Source organism: Patella vulgata, chromosome 3 (assembly GCF_932274485.2).
Source record: "Patella vulgata chromosome 3, xgPatVulg1.2, whole genome shotgun sequence".
Lineage (NCBI taxonomy): Eukaryota > Metazoa > Mollusca > Gastropoda > Patellidae > Patella > Patella vulgata.
This window is the reverse complement of record NC_065881.2, coordinates 77,253,608-77,279,361: the sequence shown is the minus strand read 5'-3', so window position 1 is coordinate 77,279,361 and position 25,754 is coordinate 77,253,608. Positions and strand designations below refer to the sequence as shown.

The window sequence follows — 25,754 nt, the reverse complement described above, 5'->3', positions numbered from 1 at the left end:
TCCCCAGGAGCTTTCACAGCCAACACCAGGATCGAAGCCTTGACCTATAGGCTTACGAGCCAGCGCCTTCAATGAGCCACTAAGGTTCCCATACCCATTAAGAAACTGAGAAATATTTGTATTAATTTATAGGTTTATTTGAGTCTTGCAGTGTTAAGATACTGAGGTTGACATCACAAAACACAGAATTAAATAGAATAAACATTTCAACCACTCACAACTCACAAAAACTCATCAAAAACAAGAGAAAAAATATTTCAATAAAATTACAATTTAGGCGATCGCCTTCATAAAAATAATGGAATAGGTTCTTAATTAATAAGAAATTTAAAATTATTCTGTTTTAAAATTATTCTGCTTGAAAATTCACATAATTCTTAAAATTAAACCATTCAAAATTTCTAAATAAAGCGAAGTGATTCTGTTCCCAATTTCTAGGGAATAAACATTAACAAATCTTTATTAGCCATCTTAATAGTAATTGTTTTAAAATACAAATTTATACAATGGTAATTTGCACAAAAGTTGAAATAAATATAACAATTGTAAAATTAATTTCTGAAACTAATCGTAAGACCTTCTTGTCAAATAGTTTTGACAACAAAAAAAAGTCTTGCAAATGTTTTCAATCTTAATAGAACAATGGACAAACCCAAGCATACCTACATGTGTACTTATAATTCTCAAACATGATACATTCTTAGGTAGAAATTCAAAACAAATAGTGCGTAACCATAGTAACACAAATAATCTCATTCAATGGTACAAAAATGGCAGTCGGAATAATTTATATCTCTCATAACAGCCTTCTTGACCATTCTTACATTGAGCCAAAAGTCTTTAATATATATCGATAAACGTTTTATCGCAATTAAAGGAAATCCATACAATTCTCAGATCTTTAATTTGTCAGCTGTATGTGTATATCATGGCTTGGATATTTTCGTATCCCTCGATTTGATAATTTTATATTGCTTCTTGGAAAAACACTTAAACAGTCTTACCATCACTGGAATAAGTATTAGCTACTTAAAATTAGAATGTGTAATTGAAGTGAAATATTATTTGAATTGGATGCAATTGCAATTAGCAAAATATGACACATTGGCCGATAATACATGTATTTGACCTTGCTGGGAGAAAATAAATAGCCACCGATGGATCACGCTTCCAAGATTTTATTTGAATATAAATAGACATGCGTCATAGCTTACAAAGTGTTCAGTATGTATACTAATAACTCAGTGATCTGTACTATGGCCATGGTGAGTGAATGGCAGCTTTCCTACTTTTCATACCGAGTTTTAAAAGTGACCGCGAGTGATCACTGTCTTTACAGCAAGGTCAGTATACACTAAAATACACAAAAATTGCTATGGATATGGTATTCAATTTTCAATAAAGAGCAAGTACACACCTGCTTTGTGCATATCACTGTATCTAAAATCTTTTTCTTTTAACGAGCTAGTACCGGTATACCTCGCCATGTGCATCGCACTATAAATTAAAATCTCAGTCAAATATGGATTTCGTTTAAATGTAACATTAACTGTGCATCGTGTTATATTCATTCAAGACATACATGAAGTACTATAGAATAATATTGAATCTTTTTAGAGAATTATTTACAATATATATATAGTATGACTAGGTACATTATCTTATTTCAATCTCTGTACACTCTCTTATTATAAACTGTTTATGAAATAAATCCTAATATTGCCAAGCCTGAAAATAAGGCACCTGTCATAGACATTGTCAGGTACAAATTAAGGTTGGATCAAGCACAATCTTTCTGGTGTCTGTCATTTTGTTCGGCACTGATTTGTCTTATTGATATTTTTGAGGAATGTCCCGCAAAAAGTTAAAAAAGTCAGGTACTTGTTCGTTCATGACAGTTTGTCCGGTACTACTAATGTCTGTGATAGGCCTGAATGTTGTCCTTCTTGTTTACATGGAGCTGGTTTCCATAGCGCTCTAAACCTATGGGGCCATGTACCATATCGCTATGGTAATATCATTAGAACTTATGGGGATATGTACCATATCGCTATGGTAATATCATTAGAACCTTGTAAATTTACCTACATATCAAATCAATATGGCGGTCTACACCTTATGAGAAGCTATTCCATGAAATATTGAACTTTAACCAGCCTTTTCAACAATCATTAACTATCAATATTGGTAAAAAGCATACAACTTAAAACTATTGCCAAAGCCATATCTGGCTGGAAGCATAAAAATCTATTTTCGATTCCAATATTTAAAACTATTGTCCAAACTATTAGGTTTTTGAACCAAAATTCCATCTGTACTCCGAAAATATAAATCTGTCTGGAAGAATAAAAATCTAATTTCGTTTACGACACCAGAGTGATTGCGATATTTAACGGTTGAATACTGTATCAGACAGTAAACATCTAATATTATTAAACAGTAACAGTATCTCAAAATTACACAGCATACAACGACGATTTAAATTCTCCATTTTCATCAATCATCGTGCCCTTAAATATATCTAATTTACAACAAGGAACTTAATATACAAAATAAATCTTAACTTATATCACTGTACAATATAGCGGCAAGTGTGAGGAAACAAATTCTAAAATTAGGCCCATATTAAGGAGGTAGATTAATAATGTCCTTGCCTAGTTGCTAGGCATAACAAATGTCAAAGGTCACTTTTTAAACTAGCCAATCAGAGAAAGGCAGTGATCCATCATGTTGAAATGTCTTTTGTTGATATCTGTTTGTTTCAATTTGAAATATAAAAGATATCAGGATTTCTTTGAGTGATATTTTTTTTTCTTTTCTTTTGCGTAAAACAAAAATCTATTTCTTCACTGCTTTTTTTCCGATTGTCAGAAATGATTGTTGTTCAATACACTACAAATTTCTTTAGCGTAGTTGCACAGTTCAAATATCTCGTCAAAACACAAAATCCTTAAAAAAGATTAATACATTTTTTTTCGAGTGAAAATAGTTTGAGTGTAACCAAATTCTGGAACCACAAAATATCACGGACAATAATCTCAGAAGTAGAGGAATCCTCTTTGTCGCACATTCAGTCTATTTGAGTAGTTTCTTTGCTTGGTCTTCTGACTCCACAATTCACAAAGTGTCAATGGAACTTAATTGTAAAATAATACACCGCAGCAAAAACAACACCTCAAATGTGCATTAATTGTTCTTCCCAGTTTAAATTGAGTTTTACTTTCATTTTATTTACAGTCCAATAAATGGTATTTATTAAAGATGTCTGACTTGTAATAAATACTAAAGTTTATAGAATATTAACAATTATATTTACAACTTTATAATTTGACTTGAATTAATTAAAGTGAGTTTGTGTTTGAATTTGCATTATGAATCATCACTAATTGCATTGAACCAACATATCACCATCACCAATACCCGCCATTAGTATATCATTATGCCTCATAATAGTGATGATAATGATGATGATGATGATGTTCATGAACATGATGATGCTCGTGACGCTGTATCACAATTTTTTCTCCATCCACATCCCATGTATGCTCGCGTTCGATCCATTCCGCAACTTGTTGCATCGCCATGTCGTGATTCTTTTCCCGATGACGATGTCGACGGTGATAGTGAGGAGAAACTGTGTTTGGTACGTGAGCGGGTAGACTAACAGGTCGATACTTTCCGTGTTTCTGAGGAGAGGTCACTGAGGTAACATTTTTATGTCCTTTCGGGGAGCGTTTTTCCGTTGGTTCTTCCTTTATTTCATGCGACCTTGATTTGTGGTCCAATTTCGGACTGTCAATTTGTTTACACAATCTATCAGATTCACGTTTGGCGTTATCATACTTCTGAGTCGTAACATCATGAGACCTTGACCTGTGGTGGCCATTCCCAAGATGCACCACTCCTGATCCTGCTGTTGGCATTGAAGGAGTATTTTGAAACTCAGTCGCATTATTTTCAATGCCTGCTAAATCCAAATAATAATTTCTTCTATCTTGACTCTCTTTGGGTGTTTCATCAACTATCTGAGGAAGACGGTTCCTATGGCGACGTTTGTGATGTGACCCTTCTGTGTTTCGACAATCACTGTGATGTCTTCTGCAAAAAATAAGAAAACAAGAACTATTAAAAAACAATAAAGGGCATTTTAGAACAAAATAAGGATAATAAAATAATAATTTCCATTAAACACCTCTGTAAAAAATAATCATACACAATGCCAACAGAATAATACAATAAAATTTGCTGCTCCTCCATCTTCAAAAGCTATCAAAGCACAACATAATAAATTCAACACACACAAGATTTTTCAAATAGATCAAGGGCCATAACTCTGACAAATCAGTATGCTAAACTTGAATTTAAATTAAATTTCAAGTCTATTGGAAGATCACTTCAGTCCCTCGAGTGTTCACAATTGATCAGATAACAATTCCGTTTTTTCAAAAGTAAAACATATATACGATATCCCCTCTCAGTTGGGTAGACATCTTTGTTTTGGTATGTTGTTCTTAAAATCTTGGAAATACGACAAACAAGGTGCATGCTCCAGTGCTTGTCTTGGACAGCAGGTCTTCTCTCATCTATTGATTCTCTTAAATACAACGAACAAAGAAATAAAACCCATGTCTATCCAGAAGTGAATCGCATAAAAATCATTTACAACTCAATTCCTTTTTTCACTATCTCTTTGCTGTTATTTTTTATCTGTAATTCTAACAAATGGAACTTTTCTTTAAGCCTCTTTCACACAAATTGATCAGATTAACCAGATAAAGTTATATTTTCTTAAAAAACAGACTTTTCTACATTATCTTGTATTGATGGAGTTCATTAAGTTCGAAGCATGGTTGTGTGTTTTTTTAAACTATCGTGATTTAGTAGTGAGAGAGAGCACCTTGCCGTGTCTCGCATCATTACATGTAAACTCACCTACTTAATCATGTACGACCGAGAAAAATCAACAACAACTTATAATAATTAATAACAAAAATAAACATTGAGTGCATTTCTGAAACATGAATGAAAACAGTCAAGTTTATATTTTGATGGAAATTTAATTTCTTTTTTAACTTTTAGATATTTATCTTTAGGTCATCTTGATATTAAGGAAGAGAGAGAGAAATGGGGTTTAACGTCCACTTGACACAAACTAGGTCATTTCGGTTCTAACATATGGTTCAATTTTATTTCAATAATCTGCTTGAGCAGGGGTCTATAGCAGTGGGAGGAAATCGGAGGACCCGGAGAAACCAATAAGGTTGGACAGGCAAGGCGACCCTACTCCTAGTCACTACAGCTGGGGAATGGAAACAATGCCAGCTACCTCGATGATAGGTTGTTAAAGGGCTGCTGAAACAAGTCCTGTTCTATATCTTTTAATTATCTATACAGTCTTGTTAAGTTTCTTCATTATGCGTTAAAATAATGAAATGAAAAGGGGCTTAACTTCCTACCTCTTCTACGACTGGGCTAATGAAGATGGGTATATGCCATACAGTATGCTATGAAGGAAAACTTGCTCAGGGAGGGGAGCTATGGCCTATTCTTTTTTTGAAGACAGTGTCCTTGTCAGATCCACGACTGACAAGGGGAACCACACCGGAAAATCCAGAGGAACTTTCTTAGCCAACACATGCAACGAACCTGAAGCTTCCTGGTGTTTCAATACGGACTCATTTAATTTTCTACTGAACAAATTCAGAGTTCGGTGTTTGTCATAAGTATTGGTTAAACTCCATGAAAACCTCTTTTAATGTGCACGGTCTACTAACAACAATTTGGTTGATTATCCTCAAAATGTGTATACGGCGACACAAGGGCGACTTCAACTTCGCCCTAGGTTCTTTGGAGGGCGAAATCAGCGGTGGTTGGGCGACTATTTCACCCACATCGTCCACTAGTTCGAGCCCTGTATACAATATTATGCCAAATAGATTTTTTTTTTTTTAAACGGAAAGAGCATTAATGCCCCTTTAAACATCATTCTGTGTTCTGTGTCAAAATATACGAAATTCAAGACAACTTCTATCTTTCCTTGTAAATTATTTTATAAGTACTAGAAAAGATTTACAGAAAAAGAGCAAAGATCTGAAGTAGAAGTGGAATCTAAGTGGGCTATAAACAGTGGAAACATTCTCCATATGTATCCCAATATAACCATAAAACCCTCGTAAACCATGTCTATCATATTAACTGGTTATCTAGAGAAAAGGGGTGTTTGGCTACAAGCAGTATGATTGGACAGTTGCGAGGATAAATAAAGATTAGTGGAGAATATTTATCATCTTTCAGGGTGGTTCCAGCCATTTCTTATCTCCATGATGCTTTTAATTGTTATTTTAAAGGCCCAATAATACAATTAGGGTGGTCTGATATGCCGTTTCTGAGATAGTTGGGATTTTTAGCAGTACTCGGTACTGCACACAAAATCATTTGCCAACATTTTTACTTATTTTATGCCAATGGCAATAAACTTTTTATGAACTCATTCTGTCTGATAGGATATTTTATTGTCGTGATAGTCAAAGAGAAAATAACTCTAAATGTTTGTTCTAATCAGAATTGGAACCATTTTAGGAATATTATTTTTAAATGATTGTATGTGGTTTTTTTTTTTCTTCACTAAAACAGAAACAACATTCCACATGGGTTCCTTACTATTCAATACTGTTCACAAGACTGAGCTCAGCAGTATTCGGGGGGGAATGGATTGTCGAATGGTTAGCACGTGCGCACTGTATCATAAGGTCTGGCATTGAGTCAACTGGCGTGGTTTCGATTCCCCGGTTGTACGTGACAAGGAGTAGGGTCGCCTGTCCAACCTTGTGAGTTTTCTCCGGGTCCTCCGATTTCCTCCCACTGCTAAAGACCCCTATGTGCAAGCTAATTATGGAAATAAAATTGAACCATGTGTTAGTCCCGAAATGACCTAGTTTGTGTCAAGTGGACGTTAAACACCATTTTTCTCTCTCTCTCTCATCAGTATTCCCAACTGTGTTATAGTGATAACCATGCCAATAATAAGAGTCTCACTATAATACAAATGTGCTTTTAATGATATTCTCGAAACCCCAAGTAGTGGACTTCTGAAGGGATTTAACTTCAACAGGAACCAATCTAATTTTAAGATCAAGAAGACCACCTTTAATTGCATACTAAACTTATGCTGTCTGTCTACAATTAGCTCTGCTTGAGAACAGACACTAAGCTAGTTGACCGACATTTTAAGTCCTAAGTCGAAAAACACTAAGTATACTTTGAGACTTTTAAGAAGTATATATACATTCTGCTTTTATTTAATAAAATTGAACCGTTTCAACAGATGTTAACAGATGTGAACCTGGCCCCAAGTTCACAAAGCATTCTGAGACTTAAGTTGAGAATTTACTCAAAATTGTTTGTCTTATTTTAACTAAAATATAGAATTTTATAAAACGTTTGTTGTTTTAATGTATCAAATACATCAATAAGAAACTATGTGCAAAGTTTTGTGTTTCTGGATCAAAGATATTTCTCATGAACAGTGATTGAAAGTTGAGTAAATTTTTAACTTAAGTCTGAGAATGCTTTGTGAACTTGAGGCCTGAGTAGGACTGCATTACAAAACAGTATACTAATTGTTCGAAATGGTGGCCATTTAGGGCAGAGATCTATTCTCAAAGTAGAGTAGATAGTTCTCGGTGTGCAGAATGCTTTAATTGTTCTAGAAACAGATGAATATTTGTTGGCCAAATGTTTCTGGCTACTGGCTGTACATTTTACATGTTTACCAGATAAGAAGCATTAATAAAGACCGAGCATTTCTTATCTTAAAGAGCTACGGTTCCACTTATTATCAGCCTTTTAACATTACAGTCACTGCTTGTACCTATGTTATGTTTATATTATAATCTTCATGACCTTCTAGAGCCAGAACAACACAATAACGGTTATTAGCCGTATTGGCATAACAACTGGTCAGATTTTACACATTCCCTGCTTGTCTTGATAACCTTATCAAAAACCTGCAGCTATCAGCATTAACTTCAAGATAACTTTCAACAAATATAGCTAGAACTTTCAGGAAATATCTATGTTTTCAGGAACAACAAATACAGCTAGAACTTTTAAGACATTCGCTCGTATCTATGTTTTCGGGAGGTGTTTTTCTTATTATTCTGTACAAATAAATCCATTAATATCTGCAATTTGCAATCATTATTGAGACATTCAAACTTTTCATTAAAACAATACCATTGGACGTAACAGATAAATAGGCGTCAATTTGAAACATCTTGAATTGAAAAAAAAAATGTGTGGAAAATTTAATGTAGAACTAACCAGTCATTTGTTTGTAGTGACCACAGATTTGGTTTTTTTTTGATAGGCAAGTGAAAACAGACACACAAAGAGAAATGGTATTTAACGTCCATTCATCAAACACTAGGTTATTGTGGGACTAACATATGGGACGATTTTATTTTAATAATTTGGTTGTAATTGCGTGCAGGGGTCTTTAGCAGTAGGAGGAGACTAGAGGACCTGGAGAAAACCCATCTGTTTCAGCAGGTGACCTTTACTCCTTGTCGACCATGATGGACCTTATGACCTAAAGCACATTAGACCCCCCTAACTGGAGTTAAATTTACGTACCTGAGTTGTTTAATGTGATTTCTCTCCATGTTCTCTTGAACTAATTCTGCTAATTGCTGTTGATCCTCAAGACTCAACTGATTTCGTGTCTTGCCATTCGGCGTCTGCTTCTCATTGTTACATTTTACGTTTAACTGCTGAGTCGTCAAATTATTCAACTTGGCGAAATCTTTCGCTTTTATTGTTTCTTTGGTTTTGCCGTCTTTGACTTTCGGACTATCTTTGGATTTAGCAGAAGAGATTCTGGCGCTGTGAAGTTGAGCGTTATCTTGACCAACTGTTAGTCGTAGCTTCAATGTTTTGGTGCCGTTATGTGGAAGCTTTATGGAGGACCCGACTGCATCATACAGAGCTTTTAATAAACTGGCCAAGTCCTGAAACATTAATGAATACAAATTAAATCAAAAATTCAGAATGCTGTATTTCGAAAATATCAGTTGTAACCCTTGGGCAAAAACAAGCCTGTCACCAATTCAAATTCTGGTTTTGTCTGTCAGGTAGGCACAATTTGTCAGGTGCCTGCTATTCTGTCAGACACAATTCCTCTGAGGACTGCTATTCTGTGAGGCACAAATTTTCAGCCTATCTTGATTTTTTTTGTATTTTCAAAGTTATAAATTTCAGGTACAACTTAAATTCGTATTTCTGCATCTGCTGATGCCAGAAACCACAAGGACAGATAACAGAAACAAAAATGTCCGTTTATTGAGTTGAACTAAAAACCTTAGCACCATAACCAACACATAATATAAGAAAAGAAACTCAGTAAAAAAAACATTAAAACTTCATTTCTACTCATAACTCTGTCATTAGAACTAAAAATATTTACAAAAACTGCTGGCTGAAAGCATTTAATTAAAACATCATTTGAGCTTCTGTTTTACATAAAGATAACAAAAGTTATGGCGAATGTTTTTCTTTATGGTATATCTTCTGTATCACAGTAAATCTAAAGAACACATTAAACTCAACCAGTTATAAAACAAATCAAAGATGAAAAGAAATTTCTAGCAATAGAACAATATATCAAAATTCTCTTGACAGATGGAATTATGGCTCTGATAAAAAAACGGAGTCTCCCTAAGGGGTCGGCTTCAAATCACATCAGGATATTTCACCACACACTGATCATAAAATTACGCAGTAATATCAAAATAATCAGGACTTGTAGATTTCTTCCTACCCATATTTTTGATTTTATCTAGAAATATTTCAACTTGTCTCAGTTTAGAAAAAACAACCACATATATAACTTATGATTGTATCTAGAAATATTTCAACTTGTCTCAGTTTAAAAACAAACCTCGTATATATCTATGTATCTTCGGTTAAAACATAAATGAAAATTCTCTAGTGTAAATATATAAAGATGTTAATATTAAGATTATCTCAGTACGAAAGAAAAAAAAATGATGTTTAATGATCTGCTGTCCTGCACCGACTGCACTAATGAAGTTAGGCATACACATACAGTGTGCTATGAGCGTAATTTTGCGGCACTAATATTTCATATTCCAACTGTTAAAGGTTCTTTTATGTGCACGCCAATGTGTACACAGGCCAACAATTTTTTTCCCCATCCCAATGACTAGACACTGCTTCATGTCAGGCCCCAATATGAAAACAGGAAAACATTATCCTTTCACTATTACCTCTAATTTATTTGTAAGCATGGATACGCTTGTCTGTGGTTAGAGGGGTGGTGCAGATACCAGATGATGATCCTAAATTCCCTCTGACAACATAAAATTTCTTTATTTATATTGTTACTTGTGCAATTTGAGACAGGAGAATTTTGTCTGAGCAGCAACATTTCCACCAATCCTTCTTTAATTTTGAACTAGGTTCTTTTACATAAGTGGACCTCGTTCCTTTGCCCCCTTAAGCTGCAGGTGAAATTATGCCGGTATACTTGCCAGAGGTTTTTGCACAGAGATGAAAAAGTTCGACTAGCTTAATATAACTGGTAGGTTCTTTTTTAACTATACCACATACTTTTTGAAAACAGCTACTTTAGAAGAGTATTCTCTTAACATTATCAAGCTAACAGTGACATTAAACACACTATACGAAAATGTATTAGTACTAATACTTTATGTCTAATTTGTGTCATTCCTTCTGTTCTTTTATGACAAAACATGACATTAACTGAGCATAATCCAATGTTGGAGATAACCTTTTGACATGGTAGACTAATTAAACACACATAAATCAATACGACTATATGTATACTATAGTAGAAGAACCATCTGTTTCCTTCCTGTATATATAATATTATATATTCATATTGATAGATTCTATGTCTGATAAGAACATAAAAACACACACTGTTTTATCTATTTGCTGTTTTTCTATAGATCACGCACTGCCAGTCTAGCTACGTACGTATATGTTCAACAGCAATGAAAAGGTTTTAACATCCTACTTTTCTGCACTTACTGAGAAAGAGCGATAAATCGGGTTTGACATCTACACAACACAAACTAGGTCATTCCACATTTTGGGACTAATATATGATTCAATTCTATTACAATAACTCGCTTGCACATTTGGAGGACCAACATAATCCCATGCAGGGTGCTATAGAGAGGAAATTGTTCACAGACAGCACCATTTTTTGCTTACTCTTTATCGAATTCCAAATGTCACAGGTTTTAATTTCATCTGTCAGTCAGGACAGATTAGAACCAAGGACATTCTAGTAGAGAATCCAATGCCCTTAGTTGACAGAAATGTAGGCTATGTACCAGTGCCCTTAGCTGATACAAATATAGGCTGTGTACCAGTGCCCTTAGTTGATGCAAATATAGGCTATGTACCAGTGCCCTTAGTTGATACAAATTATGACGGTTTACCAGTGCCCTTAGTTGATACAAATATAAGTTGTGTAATTATCTGCTATTTAAACTAGAGTATTATTATTTAGTTCCTGTTTAACTGAATAGAAACCACCCAGTTGAAATTTATAAAAAAGGATACTGTGAGCAGCATTAATTTCAATATCCCCCATAGCACACTCATGCACAGCATCTTCATTAGAGTGGCCGGTGCAGAAAAGTTAGATGTTAAACACCTTTTCATGTGATTTCCTTTAGGTTGAATTAATTTCTTGTTGCATTAATTTCTTGTGGATTTAATTTTTTATTGCATTAATTTCTTGTGGCATTAATATCTTGACACATTAATTTGAATTTCTTATCTCACAGTATTACAAAGAAAAAAAATGTCCATATTGATTTATATTGTCGACACTAGTTACCACATAGTCTATAGAAAATTGAATTTGATCAAGCATGACATGTAATTCTTCTCATATACTTATTCCATTTATTAACATCTTAAAAAAATAAAACAATATCCTGGGGATTTCAAAAAATTACATCCAGTATAAAAAAGATTTGACACTCATCACCAACATATTGATTGACATCCATCTCCTGATAAATAATTCATATTTGTATTATGTTGCATATACCACTTAATAACATTATTATTATTTTATATATTCCAATCCTTGGCATACAAACAATTAATCATTACATGTTTAACTTCTTCAAATTACAGAGAAATTACGCAGGACTCCTTTCAATCATAGAAGATCCACTTTTTTGAATATTCACCATCTGAAAATCATTATCTTTGATTACAAAGTACCGAAGGTTTAGGAGAGTCATTACCTTGTAAATAAAAACATTTAGTCAATTACCATTATTAGACGCGATATATGATGAAATTTAGACGATTGGTGATTGTAAGAAATTCTTAACACCCTGCGTAATACGCCACAAATGAGTAATAGAGAAGTTGATTTATAAAACAATTAACTTTGAGCCATGGGATATCGTATATAAGCACTTTAATACTCATAAAAACTAACAATACAAAGACATTTCTCTTCAGATTCCTTCGCTATGGTTTGGCTGGTGTTTGATCTAGATTGATCTAATGGCTATAAAATTGACAGGAATTCCTTTAATCTTGGAATTGTTCCAATATCTGATGAGTCAAGTATGATAACTCTTATCAAGGCATGCATGTATTTCATCCATATTCAAAGACTATTGTAAGACAAGATGACAGATTGTATGGACATTCTTCTACACACACTAATACTTTAAGTTGCTTTTAAATCATTTGAGTATACGGCAAGTTAAAATCTCTGAATGTCATTAAGATTTTAAATCATTTGAGTGTATGGCAAGTTAAAATCTCTGAATGTCATGAAGATTGTTTACTGCATTACTTGCAAACCACAATAATGTGAAAGTTGAATCTCTGAAATTTGGCAATATTCAACATACTCTGCAGAATAAAGGATATTGTCAAAAGCCAACATCACATTATAATCATAAGCTTAGCTTAAATCTATTGAATCTGATTGAATCCAAGCAAGTATATTATCTACCGACGATTTCTTAATTAAATGTTAAATAATCAATTGGATTGTATTTTAGCATATACTGAGTCATGGAAAATTTGATATTTTCCAAAAAATAAACTGCCAGACAGAGATCATAACATCCAAGTTGCTCAGAAATAAAAATAGTAAATTGGAAATGGAAAGTTTGGAAAAACTCAACGAGTTAATAAGATTATACCAGGAATGTCATTTTGTGGCAGATTGATGTTGTTGCAATCACCTTTGAGAAGTGAGAACTGGGTCTGAAAACCCTTGCTTGACCTTTACATTACATGCAATAATCTAACCAATTTCTATTTTACGTCAAATACTGTGTACACCCATCCTCACCATTACAGGTATCTCTTGTTAACAGAGAGAGAGAGAGAGAGAGAGAGAGAGAGAGAGATGGGGTTAACATCCAATTGACACAAACTAGGTCATTTCAGGACTAACATATGGTTCAATTTTATTTCTATAATTAGCTTGCACGTAGGGGTCTTTAGCAGTGGGAGGAAACCGGAGGTCCTAGAGGAAACCTGCGGGGTTATACAGAAGACCCTACTCTGTGTCATGTACAACTAGGGAATCGAAACCACGCCAGTTGACTCAATGACAGACTTTATGATACAGCGAGCAGCACTAACCATTCAACCATCTCCCCCCCCTCTCCTCTTGTTAACAATAACAGAGAACGATATCATAAAGATTTTTTTTCTCAAGTAGACTACAGACCCAGATTACTAGCGATCCAATTTCACGTAATTATGTAAAGATTCGTGAGAGAGTGAAAACAATTATAAACATGATAAAATACTTTAATTAGTTCTATTTATCAGTTGAGATCTAATTACAAAGTCATTACCTATAAAAAAAGTATAGAAAACAATCCAACACTCCTCTAATGAGATGTAATAACGATCCTATTTCACCCGACACACCGAGATAAATTGTCACCAAGAATAAATGGGTGTAAATTCAGAACAATTAACTAGTCATTAACAACTAATTGTCCTATATTATATCTAATTGATGTAATAGATATTAGCTACTGTAAGTCCAACTAGTGTGTATCTCCATGAAAATGGGTATACGCCTGGTTAGAAATAAAGCATAATCTAACAGAATGCCCAAGCCCGCTTTGGTGTGTACCACCAACAACTTGAATATAGATACATGCCTTTGTTAGAAATAATGCATAATCTAAAAGACATCACACACACACACACACCCGTCAAAATGAACTTACATTGGATGGGCTTTCCGCATAGCAAGTCAAAACTGGGTTTCAGGGACTTGTCAGTGGAACAATTTCTAAATTAATAAACCCATATTTGCAAATTATTGAAGCCCCTGCTCCCCCCTAATTTCGACAGCCCTGACATACCAATCCAGAATAGGAGCAACTTAGCTGAGCCAATTAGGATTTTTATAATTAAAGGGAAGAAATTTCCACTAAACATATCCATGGTCAAAAGTCGCAATTGGAAAGACTGCAAAATCATATTGTACTATACAGAAGCAAGTTTTAACTTCTCTTAGTTCTAAGATATTTTTTAAAAAGAAATACGACAATAGTAGCATCATCCTTATATTTATATTTCTTTTCAAGTGTTTTTCCCCCAAAAAAACATAAATTCAACTATATTTACTTTGATTTAAAGGAGGCAAGTCTTTAATGTCATGCACAGTCTTCGACATTGCAAACACGACTTATTGGTCAATTTAAATCAACACTGAAGTTGGGCTTCTGATATCCAATATTTAAGAGAAAATAGAAATTTTAAAATTGGCACACGAATCGCATGCCATAATGCTTTTGAGTGCCATTTGAAATGAAGCGACTCGATGAACGAGGCTAATCATATCCCACTGGAGATTACTACTGGTGTAAACTGGAATAACCAGACACCAAAGACTGACATTCAATTTGGACTCCGGGTATTTTGCCGAACATAACAGAAACGACTGAATGTAAATCAGTTTATATACATTCATATTACATTATTATATGCATTGCGACCCACTTGTGTCCATTTCTAGGTGCCAAAGAATAGCGATTTAGCTCCTTTAAGGTTAAATTGTTTGGGATTCTAATTTAGTGTCATAGTCACTATCTATTAAATATTACCGCAAGAAACCCCTGACACAAATTTGTCTTTTTATTCATCTTTTTAATACATGTCTGGTACAAAATTAATCCTGACAGTTAGTGCCTGACATTATTTCCAGGCCTGACTGGTCCAGAGTGATTAACATTCCATATATAACACATTAACTTATAAATACCGCCTTATTCAATACTAGACCAGACGTCAACTATTGGCATTTAAATCTTTTATCAGCAATAACAAATTCCATCTGATTATCAAAAGAAGGTTGAACAAAAAAGTTTCAACAACAAAAGAAAAAGGTGTTTTTTAGTCTACCAGAGAAAATGATGGTATTTTCTTAGTAAATAAACTTGAGATGGTCGAATGTATTTGACATACTAGCCAGTTGCTACTATTTATTGTGAAAGAGAATATCTCAACCCAGAATTGGCTAGAAATGGAGAATCATATCAATTTTCTCTCCACAAAGATGTCGACACTCTGGCCTTTATCTGAGAATCTGGAAGTCAGAAATAGATGGATATTTCAACACGCTTTCATCGACTGCTACATTAGCCATTTTGATCAACAATCATGGCGGTCTTAATATTCTAAATAATTACCCATCCCTATCTCCTATCACTCTAACCACCATTGGTCTATCTTTCAAACAGTTCTAGAACTGTAAGATCACTCAGTTACCACTCTGATGTACAGAGCTTTGATTAAAAGTACTAAACCATCCGAGTCTGAGGACCATTCAGATTGGATATTTTTGTGTACAGCATCCCATTAACATTCAAATCTTTGTATTCTACATTCCATTCTCATCTCTTAATGGAAAAGTACAATAAATGGGAAGTGATATCAGATGTTCTAAAAACAGTAAGTGATCTGAGACTCGGACTCAAAATTTTTGCTAAACACGAATAATAGCAATCCATGAATATTCAAAAGTTTGAATTCTTAAATTCCACTGTATTTTCATCCTTTAATACAAAAGTAAAACCAAATCGGGGAGCTTTGCAAAGTTTTCAGAGAGAGAAAAATGGGGCTTAACGTCCACTCGACACAACTAGGTCATCTTGGGACTAACATATGGTTTAATTTTATTTCAATAATTTGCTTGCGTGTAGGGGTCTTTAGCAGTGGGAGGAAACCGGAGGACCTGGAGAAAACCCACGAGGTTGGACAGGCGACCCTACTCCTTGTCACATACAACCGGGGATTTGAAACCACGCCAGTCGACTCAATGACAGACTTTATGATACAGCGCGCGCACGCTAACCATTCAGCCATCCAACCCCCCTGCAAACTTTTCAAGTTGTATCGGGTAAATTTTGCCCAAACAGCAGCATCTCCACTTACTGTTTGTCCAATTCCAACTGCCAAGGGTTCTTTTATGTGCATGTGCATAACACCTGACCTCTTTTTTTTTGTACCATCTGAACAACTAGATACTGTATCCTGCACCACCGACAAGGGCAAACCAAGGGGAACTTTCTTGAACAACACCAGGATCGAACCTGGGCCCTTATTTTGTAACACTTTTGAACTATTTATGTCTTACCAATAATTAACGTTTCCAGCCAGGAATGTCGATGAAAAAGAAAATGTTTATCCGTCTGCTCGCCTACATGCTGCATGCATTCAACATGATGTAATATAAAGTAGTTTCAGTCTACGTAATTTTACATAACCTAAGTTTTTATCAAAATTATAGGCAACAGATGGGCCTGAAGTATCAAATTAACCTTAGATCATAAAATATTGATATGGTAACTTGCTGTTTGCTCTAACAACATACATGAAGATAATTTTCATATCAATTATTAATGTACAATAATGAAACCTGTATCGTCATCCAAAAATAAGTAGGATGTTAAACCCCATTTCATTTCATCCAAAAATATTTAAATTTAATAAAATGTTTTATTTCCATGGAGTAACTCTGATAAAAAGTTTCAAATGAATCAGCCTCGTTAGAAGTTTACATTATATCGATCTTACGTTACTGTATAATTTTCATAACTTTATATTAATGTGGACACGTGACATAAAAATGAGTTGGAATTTGCAAGTCAATGTTTCAATATGGACTCGTGAGTCATGACATAAAAATGAGTTGGAACTTGCAAGTCAATGGTTTAATGTGGACTTGTGACAGAAAAATGAGTTGGAATGTGCAAGTCAATGTTTCAATGTGGACTTGTGAGTCGTGAAAGAAAAATGAGTTGGATTTCACAAGTCAATGTTTTACGGTATGAATAAAAAGGTCAAAATAGGCTAAAAATCTATTTTTAATGACCTGACATGAATGATATTTTTAAACTATTTCGACCTTAAGGTTCATATCGTAAAACAAACGACTTCTGACTCCGTTTGGTGGGTGTCATATTATACACAATACACACATCTTTAACAAATTAGACTTCTGTACATGTTTAACATTTTACAGAATTTTACAACTGGCTCCCATAAGGGTTCTGTTTAGAGTTTCGCCCCTCTCTACGGGTTGTACCGATCTCTACGGGTTGTACCGATCTCTACGGGTTGTACTGATCTCTACAAGTTGATCCACCTCTCTATGAGTTGTACCCCTCTATATGTTGTACCCCTCTACATGTTGTACCCCTCCCCACATCCAACAGTATATCTCAAACCCATCTGGAATCTTTCTCTTTAGTAAACAAAAGAGTATCTACTGGTCCTTAAAACAAGGCCCATGTTCACAAGTCCCTCTTCAAAAACAGGTGATAAAATATGTTGCCTGTGGCTTTATTAGATATTGATTTGATATCCATAAATAAAAGATTCTAAAGAGATAATGTACGTACCTCTTTCGTGATCTTCCCATGACCATCAAAATCATACAACGTAAAAGACCATTCTTGTTTGGATGATTCCGTTCCCTCAAAATGAACGCCACATTCAAACTCCTGAAACAACAAAAATAAAATCATGCAGGAATTAACAAAAATTCATTTTTTCTATCCATATCTTAAATCAATAAATCTGGCATTCTTTCCATGCCTGTTGCAGAAGACCAGATGCCTAATCCTAGTACCAATTATGCATACAACTAGTAGTAAAAAGTTTAATAACTCTAGCTTAGATATTACTATACAGATAATGCACAGCGTTAGAAATAATTGATTAGTTAAATTCAATCAACCAGTTAGACTCGCTTCGCTGCTAGAAATTCATGTAAAAGCTACGGCAAATAATAGAGCACAAAAAGACATTCCAATTTATCCATTTGGAACCGTGATTTTTTTTTCAAATCAAGCATCGGACCGATGATGTCGGCTGAAAGAATTAGAATATATTTATATTAAATAAAAGAAACATTACATTAGTAATCCTGATTATGGAAATGGCTACCGGTATGTCGATACATAATCTGAAAAACAAATAGTATCGCTGTCTGCTGAAACATTCATATCTTGCAGTTGTCAGTGAATAGGCACATCTCCGTACTTGTACCCGAGATCAATATTTTATTTTATACACACTACTATCACAAATATTGAACATTAAAACAATCATATTCACGAGGTATCGCCATGGAGATTAGATGCAAACGCATTGTGCAACTGTCAACTTTTGTCGATAAGTTTATTGAATTTGTTTTATCCATCATGTTAGGTATTGAAATGCAATTATAGCCCAACACAATGACTCAATCTAATCTTTAATGTTATGTAGACCACGCAGCCATCATGGCGTGACATCCTGGTTTTTTTTTCAAATATTATTTTTTGAAAATCTATAATAAGTTCTTGTACCTTTTAAAATTATCATTTCTTTGTGCTATACACAGCCATCATGGTTTGACATCTTTTTTTTTTTTTTTTAAATATTACTTTTTTTTTAATTATTATTTGAAAATTTATAATGTTTGACATCTTGTTTGTTTTTTTTTTTTAAATATTACTTTTTTTTATTTATTATTTGAAAATTTATAATAAGTGTTATCCTTTTTTAAATTATTATTTCTTTGTGCTATACTTTTTAAAAATGCTTTTATGCTAAATTAAAGTCATTGTCATTTGAAAAATTTTGAACTTCACATAAAATAAATAGTAGCTGTTTTCCGTAAGTATGTGTTATAGTTTATTGCTCTATCCAGTTACTAAATGCCTCTAAAAGATTACAATATTAAGGAGATATAATGAATTCAGCATCCTGTACATATGATACAAACAAGCCAGTGCCACATATAAATGTTGAGTAAAACCCTTTGATGGATCTCTTCTTAATCCGATTCTAATGTTGATATAAATATTAAGGTATTAGTTTTATTTTCTTAATGAAATGTTAAATAATCAATCCAACTAAATTTTGGTGTGGATTGAGCTGTAAAAAAATTAAGATTTTATCCGAAATATCAAACGACGATCACCAGCAATATGTATCAACACATTCTTTTATTATTACTTTAAAATACATTGAACTTCCTAAATCAAAACATTTCACACATAAAACAAATCCAAGTTTACCTTCATCCTAAACTTTTATACCACTAGACTATATTTTCATGTATTTTTCATTCAACCATTCAAGTTAATAGCACTCCTAGTTCTCAATGAACCACTTCTAAATTCCTACACCAGAGTTTATACAAGTTCAAATGTAGTACGTAGGTCTAAAACAAACCAAGTCTTCTATGATGGATACACAATTTTCACACTAAAAGCAAATACTGTTTTTCTTCCAGATGTTGAAGTTGAGATCAAGTTCCTTAATTTTAACACCTTAAAAATTTATACTAATTTACGAAAATAACTAGTTTTTTCTTTCATTTATCAGTAATATTATTCCAGTACAACCAAAGACCGAGAGTCTTATTAGACATCAATGTAAGAGAAAACGCCAGAGTTTTCTTCAGTTGTCAGCTTCCTTGTAAGAGTGGTCACACCTCAATCAAGGTTCATTAAAAAATACCATCTAAGTGCTTAGATAACAGCGAATATTCTTCATATGACCATCAAACAGCATCAGTTCCAGTCTTGATTATTGAATTTATAGTTTTTACCTTCCTTATAATGGTGATCACACCTCAATCAAGGTTCATATAAAAAAATATAGTCAAAAAAAATTCATCATATCACCATCATACAGCATCACTTCCAGAGCTTTGTCAAATAAATCTCGATTCAATTTTATGATCAACTATGCACCAATAATTGTATTTAATCAGAAATTAGTGTAATCATCAACTGCAAACCATATCCCGGATCGAAATAAAGCCACTATTCAATTTTCTTTCAATTAAAATCGTCTTAGCTGCTTAGCATATATTATTAACAGCGACAAGAGAAAAAGAGAATGTTGGTTCATTGAACGCTCACAAAAATTATTGTAGCACTGAATAAAAGAATTGAATATTTAATCATTTTTGATGAACCAAGCTTGTGTGGCCACGCTTCAAGACCGATGTGTAATGTGTAATATGTGGTACAGTCATTCGATGCCCCTTAAATATTACTACTGATTCAAATCATCTGTTACAAAGCCTGAATCATATCATTGATTTAACTCTCGCTGTCTTTCACAAGATCCAACAGGTAGAGAGAGGTGTTATAACATAACTACTACAAATTGTCGTCTGCTTCAAGAACAATGGCAGATGCACGAATTAAAATGGCTATCCAAACATCTGTGACTAGAATCTTTTCCATCAAAAAATAACACAATGGACAATATGGATTAAAATTGCATTGAAACGCGATAATGAATTTTATCTATAAAAGGATTGTTAGAATGAGTCCACTGATGACACACTAGATTTTGTGATGAATGTTGTCTGCTAACAAACCATGTACATGCTATGTCTGATTGATTCTATAATCAATTAAATGGTTGCTGTTCCTTCTAATTACTGTAACTGGTTCTATCTGAGATCAATGGAATAACTCAAACAAGGTTTATGATTAACAATCTCTCCCCACTTCAGAAGTTACGATAATTTAACGGCTTATGAAATTATGATTTTATAATAATCAATTTTAAAGTTATTGTTATAATTTAAGACAAAATTGAAAATTCCCAAAAAACTTCATCAAAAATTCACATCCATATAAGAATCCAAATTTTTCTCTTTCATAACGTTAATGTCAGATGTGGAAACATGTGTCCAACTTCACTAATTGTCTGGCTTGAAATCAACTAAAAAGTCTCAATCTCATTTCCACCGCATCAGGCTTCCACTAATGTCGTCTGTGAACTGCAACATTTTCACATACCCATCTTAATCAATTTCATAATTACATGTAACACAATGCTTATATCCGTTGAATTAGTCTGTGTCTCGTATTCTTGTATCGAAATTATGATTTGAGGCTAACAGCAAAACTTTACAAACTCTTGTCCAGATACATGTAATTATTCACAATTAATCGTGAGCCGTTATTAGACTTCTGCTGCAACACGGACTTAATGGTAGACATGTACATATGTAACTCATCTCAAACCTTCAAACTCCTTTTGAACTCGGCTGTTGATTGAGTATTATATTAAGGCCTAACTCCTTAAGAAATAAGACAACATGTCTCTCCACACAACAGCAAGACTAAAGTAATTAATCAAGTGTAACAGGATCTCTGGGTTACTACTACTACCACCACTACCATAGACAAGAGACCAGCAGTCATTCATCATAAAACTTAACAACCTCAACAGATTGTGTAACACCAAACAATAACACTTTTCATTAAAACACAATACTGTTAAAACTTTTACTACAAAACTCCACCATCATCAAACAACTTTAAGCCTTGTCTTGGGGGCAGGTTTCGACCAGTCAGAAGTAATATTGACAATTGTTTCCAATAAAGACATTTAAAGAAATATATTGGCCGTAACGTAACAGGCAAATTAAAGCCTTTTGTTTTAAACTTCTGTTGTGAGATTTTTTTTTTTGTTCTTGCACCACATGGAAGATTTTAAATGGTTTTAATGCTTGAAGGCATTATTAACCCCTTTCTATATGAAGGACTAGGTCCATAATAAAACAATAAATAAACTATTTTTTGTTCCAGTTTTATGAACCTTCACATCATATAAAAACAATTTCACTTGCATATATGTTTTTTACAGTTCACAATTTATGATGCAGTAAAAAAAAAAGAAAAGAAAGAAAACAAAAGAAAAAAAATCTGAATGACGAAATAAACGATCTTAGAAAAAAACAAAATGGGTGTAATTGAAATAAATGTTTGTTGAAGCTTCCAGAATTCCATATTACCAGTTCATTTATTTGTAAAGAAAGTCTTCAATCAATATTATCTGGAAATATTTTCTTTCATTTTGCAATCTGTTTTCTAAAATTCGCGATTAATTTAATTTACGATAATCAATACAAATTAATGTTCATGTTCAGAACTTGGCTAATTCGAAGATTAATCTGATTATTATAGTACAAGACAATTATAATATTAACTAATAAATCTGCCAAGACTAATGTTGACATTTTCCCGGACTCTGATTAATCTTCTGATAATAATAAATATTAGAAAAGTAGCTCATAATACAACATAAACACCAAGAATTCCCTTTTTCATGAATAGCTGTATTGTGTTTTGAATGACAATTAAAGATTAATCAACACTCTTCCTTATAAATGGGTTCCCCAGAAAACATCCCCAATTTTAATCTAGTAAAATTATTGTTTGAAGTGTTCCAATCTGTTAGTTGAACCCCTCAGGGAGAATAATGTACTAATTATTAACAATAAGGAGATAAATTATGACAGGTCTAAAGTCTTAATCCATTGTTTCTAGATAATCTCAGGTAATTTTGGGTAATTTTAATCCCAGGTAATTTTGGGTAATTTTAATCCCAGGTGAGATTAAAGGTTGAATGCAGGTAACAGATGAACATCATAGCCTTAGTTTATTTTGGGTAATTTTAATCCCAGGTGAGATTAAAGGTTGAATGCAGGTAACAGATGAACATCATAGCCTTAGTTTTATCTGCCTTAAGGCTATCAAATAGATCACAGGTTTAAACAATTTATTTTAGCAAAATATAAGAACAATATTTTGATAAAATGAAATGAAATGAAATGGAGTTTAACAATTTATTTTAGCAAAATATAAGAACAATATTTTGATAAAATGAAATGAAATGAAATGGAGTTTAACGTCCTACTGTTCTGCTCCTAACCTGGGCTAATGAAGACGGGCATACGCCATACAGTGTGCTATGAGGGAAATTTTGCCCGGACAGCGGCACTACGGCCTACTCTTATATCGAATTCCAACTGCCAAGGGATCTTTTACGAGCACGCCAATGTGTACACGGGACCTCGGTTTTTCGTCCCATCCGAACGACTAGACCAATATTTTGATGTTATGACAGAAAAAGCATTAAGAATAAGAACGCCCCCCTGCCAGAACAAACTGGAGCAATGCAACTGGTCTAGAAACAACATGTTGCACACTAACTGCCAAGGTTTAAACTATTAGGGCATTCAGAAAAGGGTCTTAAGACTTTTAGAAATACATATGTAATCATAAAATGTTTTCTTACACTGAAACTAACTAACACTATTAGGGCTGTCTGAAAGGGGCCTTAGAAATACACATGTACTAATAAATAAAACTAATCACCAAAGTCTAAACTATTAGGGCTGTCTCAAAGGGGCCTTAGGAAATACACATGTAATGATAACAAAATCTCTTAATCTGAAACCAGATGGCTGATTTTTTTGCAAAGTTTTCATTTGTAAAATTCATTGGTAAAGAGTGCTCATAAGTCAGTTTTTACTACACGTTTATTTGAAAACCATGTTTAATGATTCTGATATGTTTTGCAAGAATTTTTTTTGCGGAGCCTAGAATATGATACTTCAGATTTACAACTTCTTTCGTATGAGCGTTGAAACATTTACCATCGTAGACAAGTAAAACATCGAGCATGCTTGCTGCCAAAGAGATCACTTCTTGCAAATGTTATCTTTTGCCGTATTTTAATTACCCTTATTACGTCCTAAAAAAGACTTACGAGTTCTTCATGCACGATTTAGTTTTTATACTCATGCTGTCATCATTCATGAGATTGCATGCTGTATGGAAATAACATTTATTTGACAGATGAGTTCCTGGGTTTCTTTTAGAAGGTAGAAACACCGCATAAAAATAACCATAGTCATAAATATTATTCCAAAACTTGCAAAAACAACTTATGGCGAATTACAGACATAGTTGATTTATGACTCCATTTCAGTTTTGCACTGCAACCAAAGACCTGATCTATGAGATTATTAGGGACCTAAAACTTCCAACTCTAAAATAAACTTCAAATAAATCTCTTTCATGGGCTCTTTTAAAGATTCTGGTGGAAGGAAAAAAAAACCTCTAAAAATCAAGCTAAAGTTCAAGATTACCAGCCACTGTTCTCAGAAGCTTAATGGTTTGGAGTTTTCGCAGGAGAAAATTTTAACTCATAATCACAATAAAGTTGGTATTTTCCAGTCTAGCTGTGCCATCATGGTGCTAATTTGGACAGGGCAGGGCAGGGCAGGGCAGGGCAGGGCAGGGCAACCAATGCAAAAATCTTGCACTTCCTACTCTCAACTAATTTACCGCTGAATGTGCCATCATACTGAATGGTAGAACTGAATACGTTATCATTTGCTTTGAGAAATTGGGTTTAATTTCGTCACAAGACAACTAGGGCATTTTGAGACTAACACAAAATAAATTTTTATTTCATTCCATGACATTGTTCTTTAGCAGTGGGAATATCCTTGCCATGTTCAATCATGTACAATAGATCTGTGGTTGGCAGCGTAATGTCTTTAACCATTCACAACTTTTGTTTGGACGAATGGATAGTCTGTACCATTTGTACTAATGACCTTAGGTATTCGATCTCCCTCTTGTACCTGACACAGAGAAGCGTCAGCTACCTGGGGTTTCTCCATGACGTACCAAATTGAACCTTAGTTATTAGAGAGAGAGAGAGAGAGAGAGAGAGAGAGAAATGGGGTTTAACCTCCACTCGACATAAACTAGGTCATTTCGGGACTAACATATGGTTCAATTTTATTTCTATATTCCGTTGTGTGTAGGGGTCTTTAGCAGTGGGAGGAAACCAGAATACACAGAGAAAACCCACGAGGTTGAACAGGCCACCTTACTCCTTGTCACATACAACCGGGGATTCGAAACCATGCCAGTTGGCTCAATAACTGACCTTATGATACAGCCCGCACATGCTAACTATTCGGCCATCCCCCCCCCCTCTTACATATTGGTGATTGGTGGATAAACTTTCTCTCCCTCCCATTCTTCATTATCACTAAGAAGATGATTGATGGTGTCAATATTGACAGGTATGATACAGGTCTGGTACTGACAACTCATAGATCTACATAAAATTGGTATCCTGTTCCTAGGAATCTGGTTTCATCTGAGTGAATCACCAAATTAAGGAACATTAATAGTACCGGTAGGTGTTACAACACATAATAATCTTCAGCTACCAAAGTCTCCAAAATGGATGAATGATTAAATTAGAAAATAATTGTTTCTGACAAGATTACTAATAAAATGATGTTGTCGGCCATTAGTGGGTTATAATCAGGAGGCTGCGGTTACACTGTTATACCATTAGAGATT

At 33.9% G+C, this 25,754-nt stretch overlaps 1 protein-coding gene across 8 annotated transcripts in view; it reads right to left on the bottom strand.

Moving 5' to 3' along the window:
• Nucleotides 1–115: 115 nt before the first annotated feature.
• The window catches only part of LOC126814976 (protein naked cuticle homolog 1), a 91,709-nt gene continuing 66,070 nt past the window's right edge, over nt 116–25,754 (bottom strand). For 7 of the 8 annotated variants that reach the window (XM_050540466.2, XM_050540467.2, XM_056099553.1 and 4 more), the window contains 3 exons: nt 17,964–18,065; nt 8,635–9,008; nt 116–4,098 (listed from right to left, as the gene is read on the bottom strand). In XM_050540466.2, the coding sequence (XP_050396423.1) occupies nt 3,438–4,098; nt 8,635–9,008; nt 17,964–18,065 (1,137 nt within the window). In that variant the 3' untranslated portion in view covers nt 116–3,437. Of the gene's footprint in view, nt 4,099–8,634; nt 9,009–17,963; nt 18,066–19,628; nt 19,948–25,754 lie in introns of those variants that run through there. The other variant, XM_050540474.2, reaches the window with a different exon arrangement.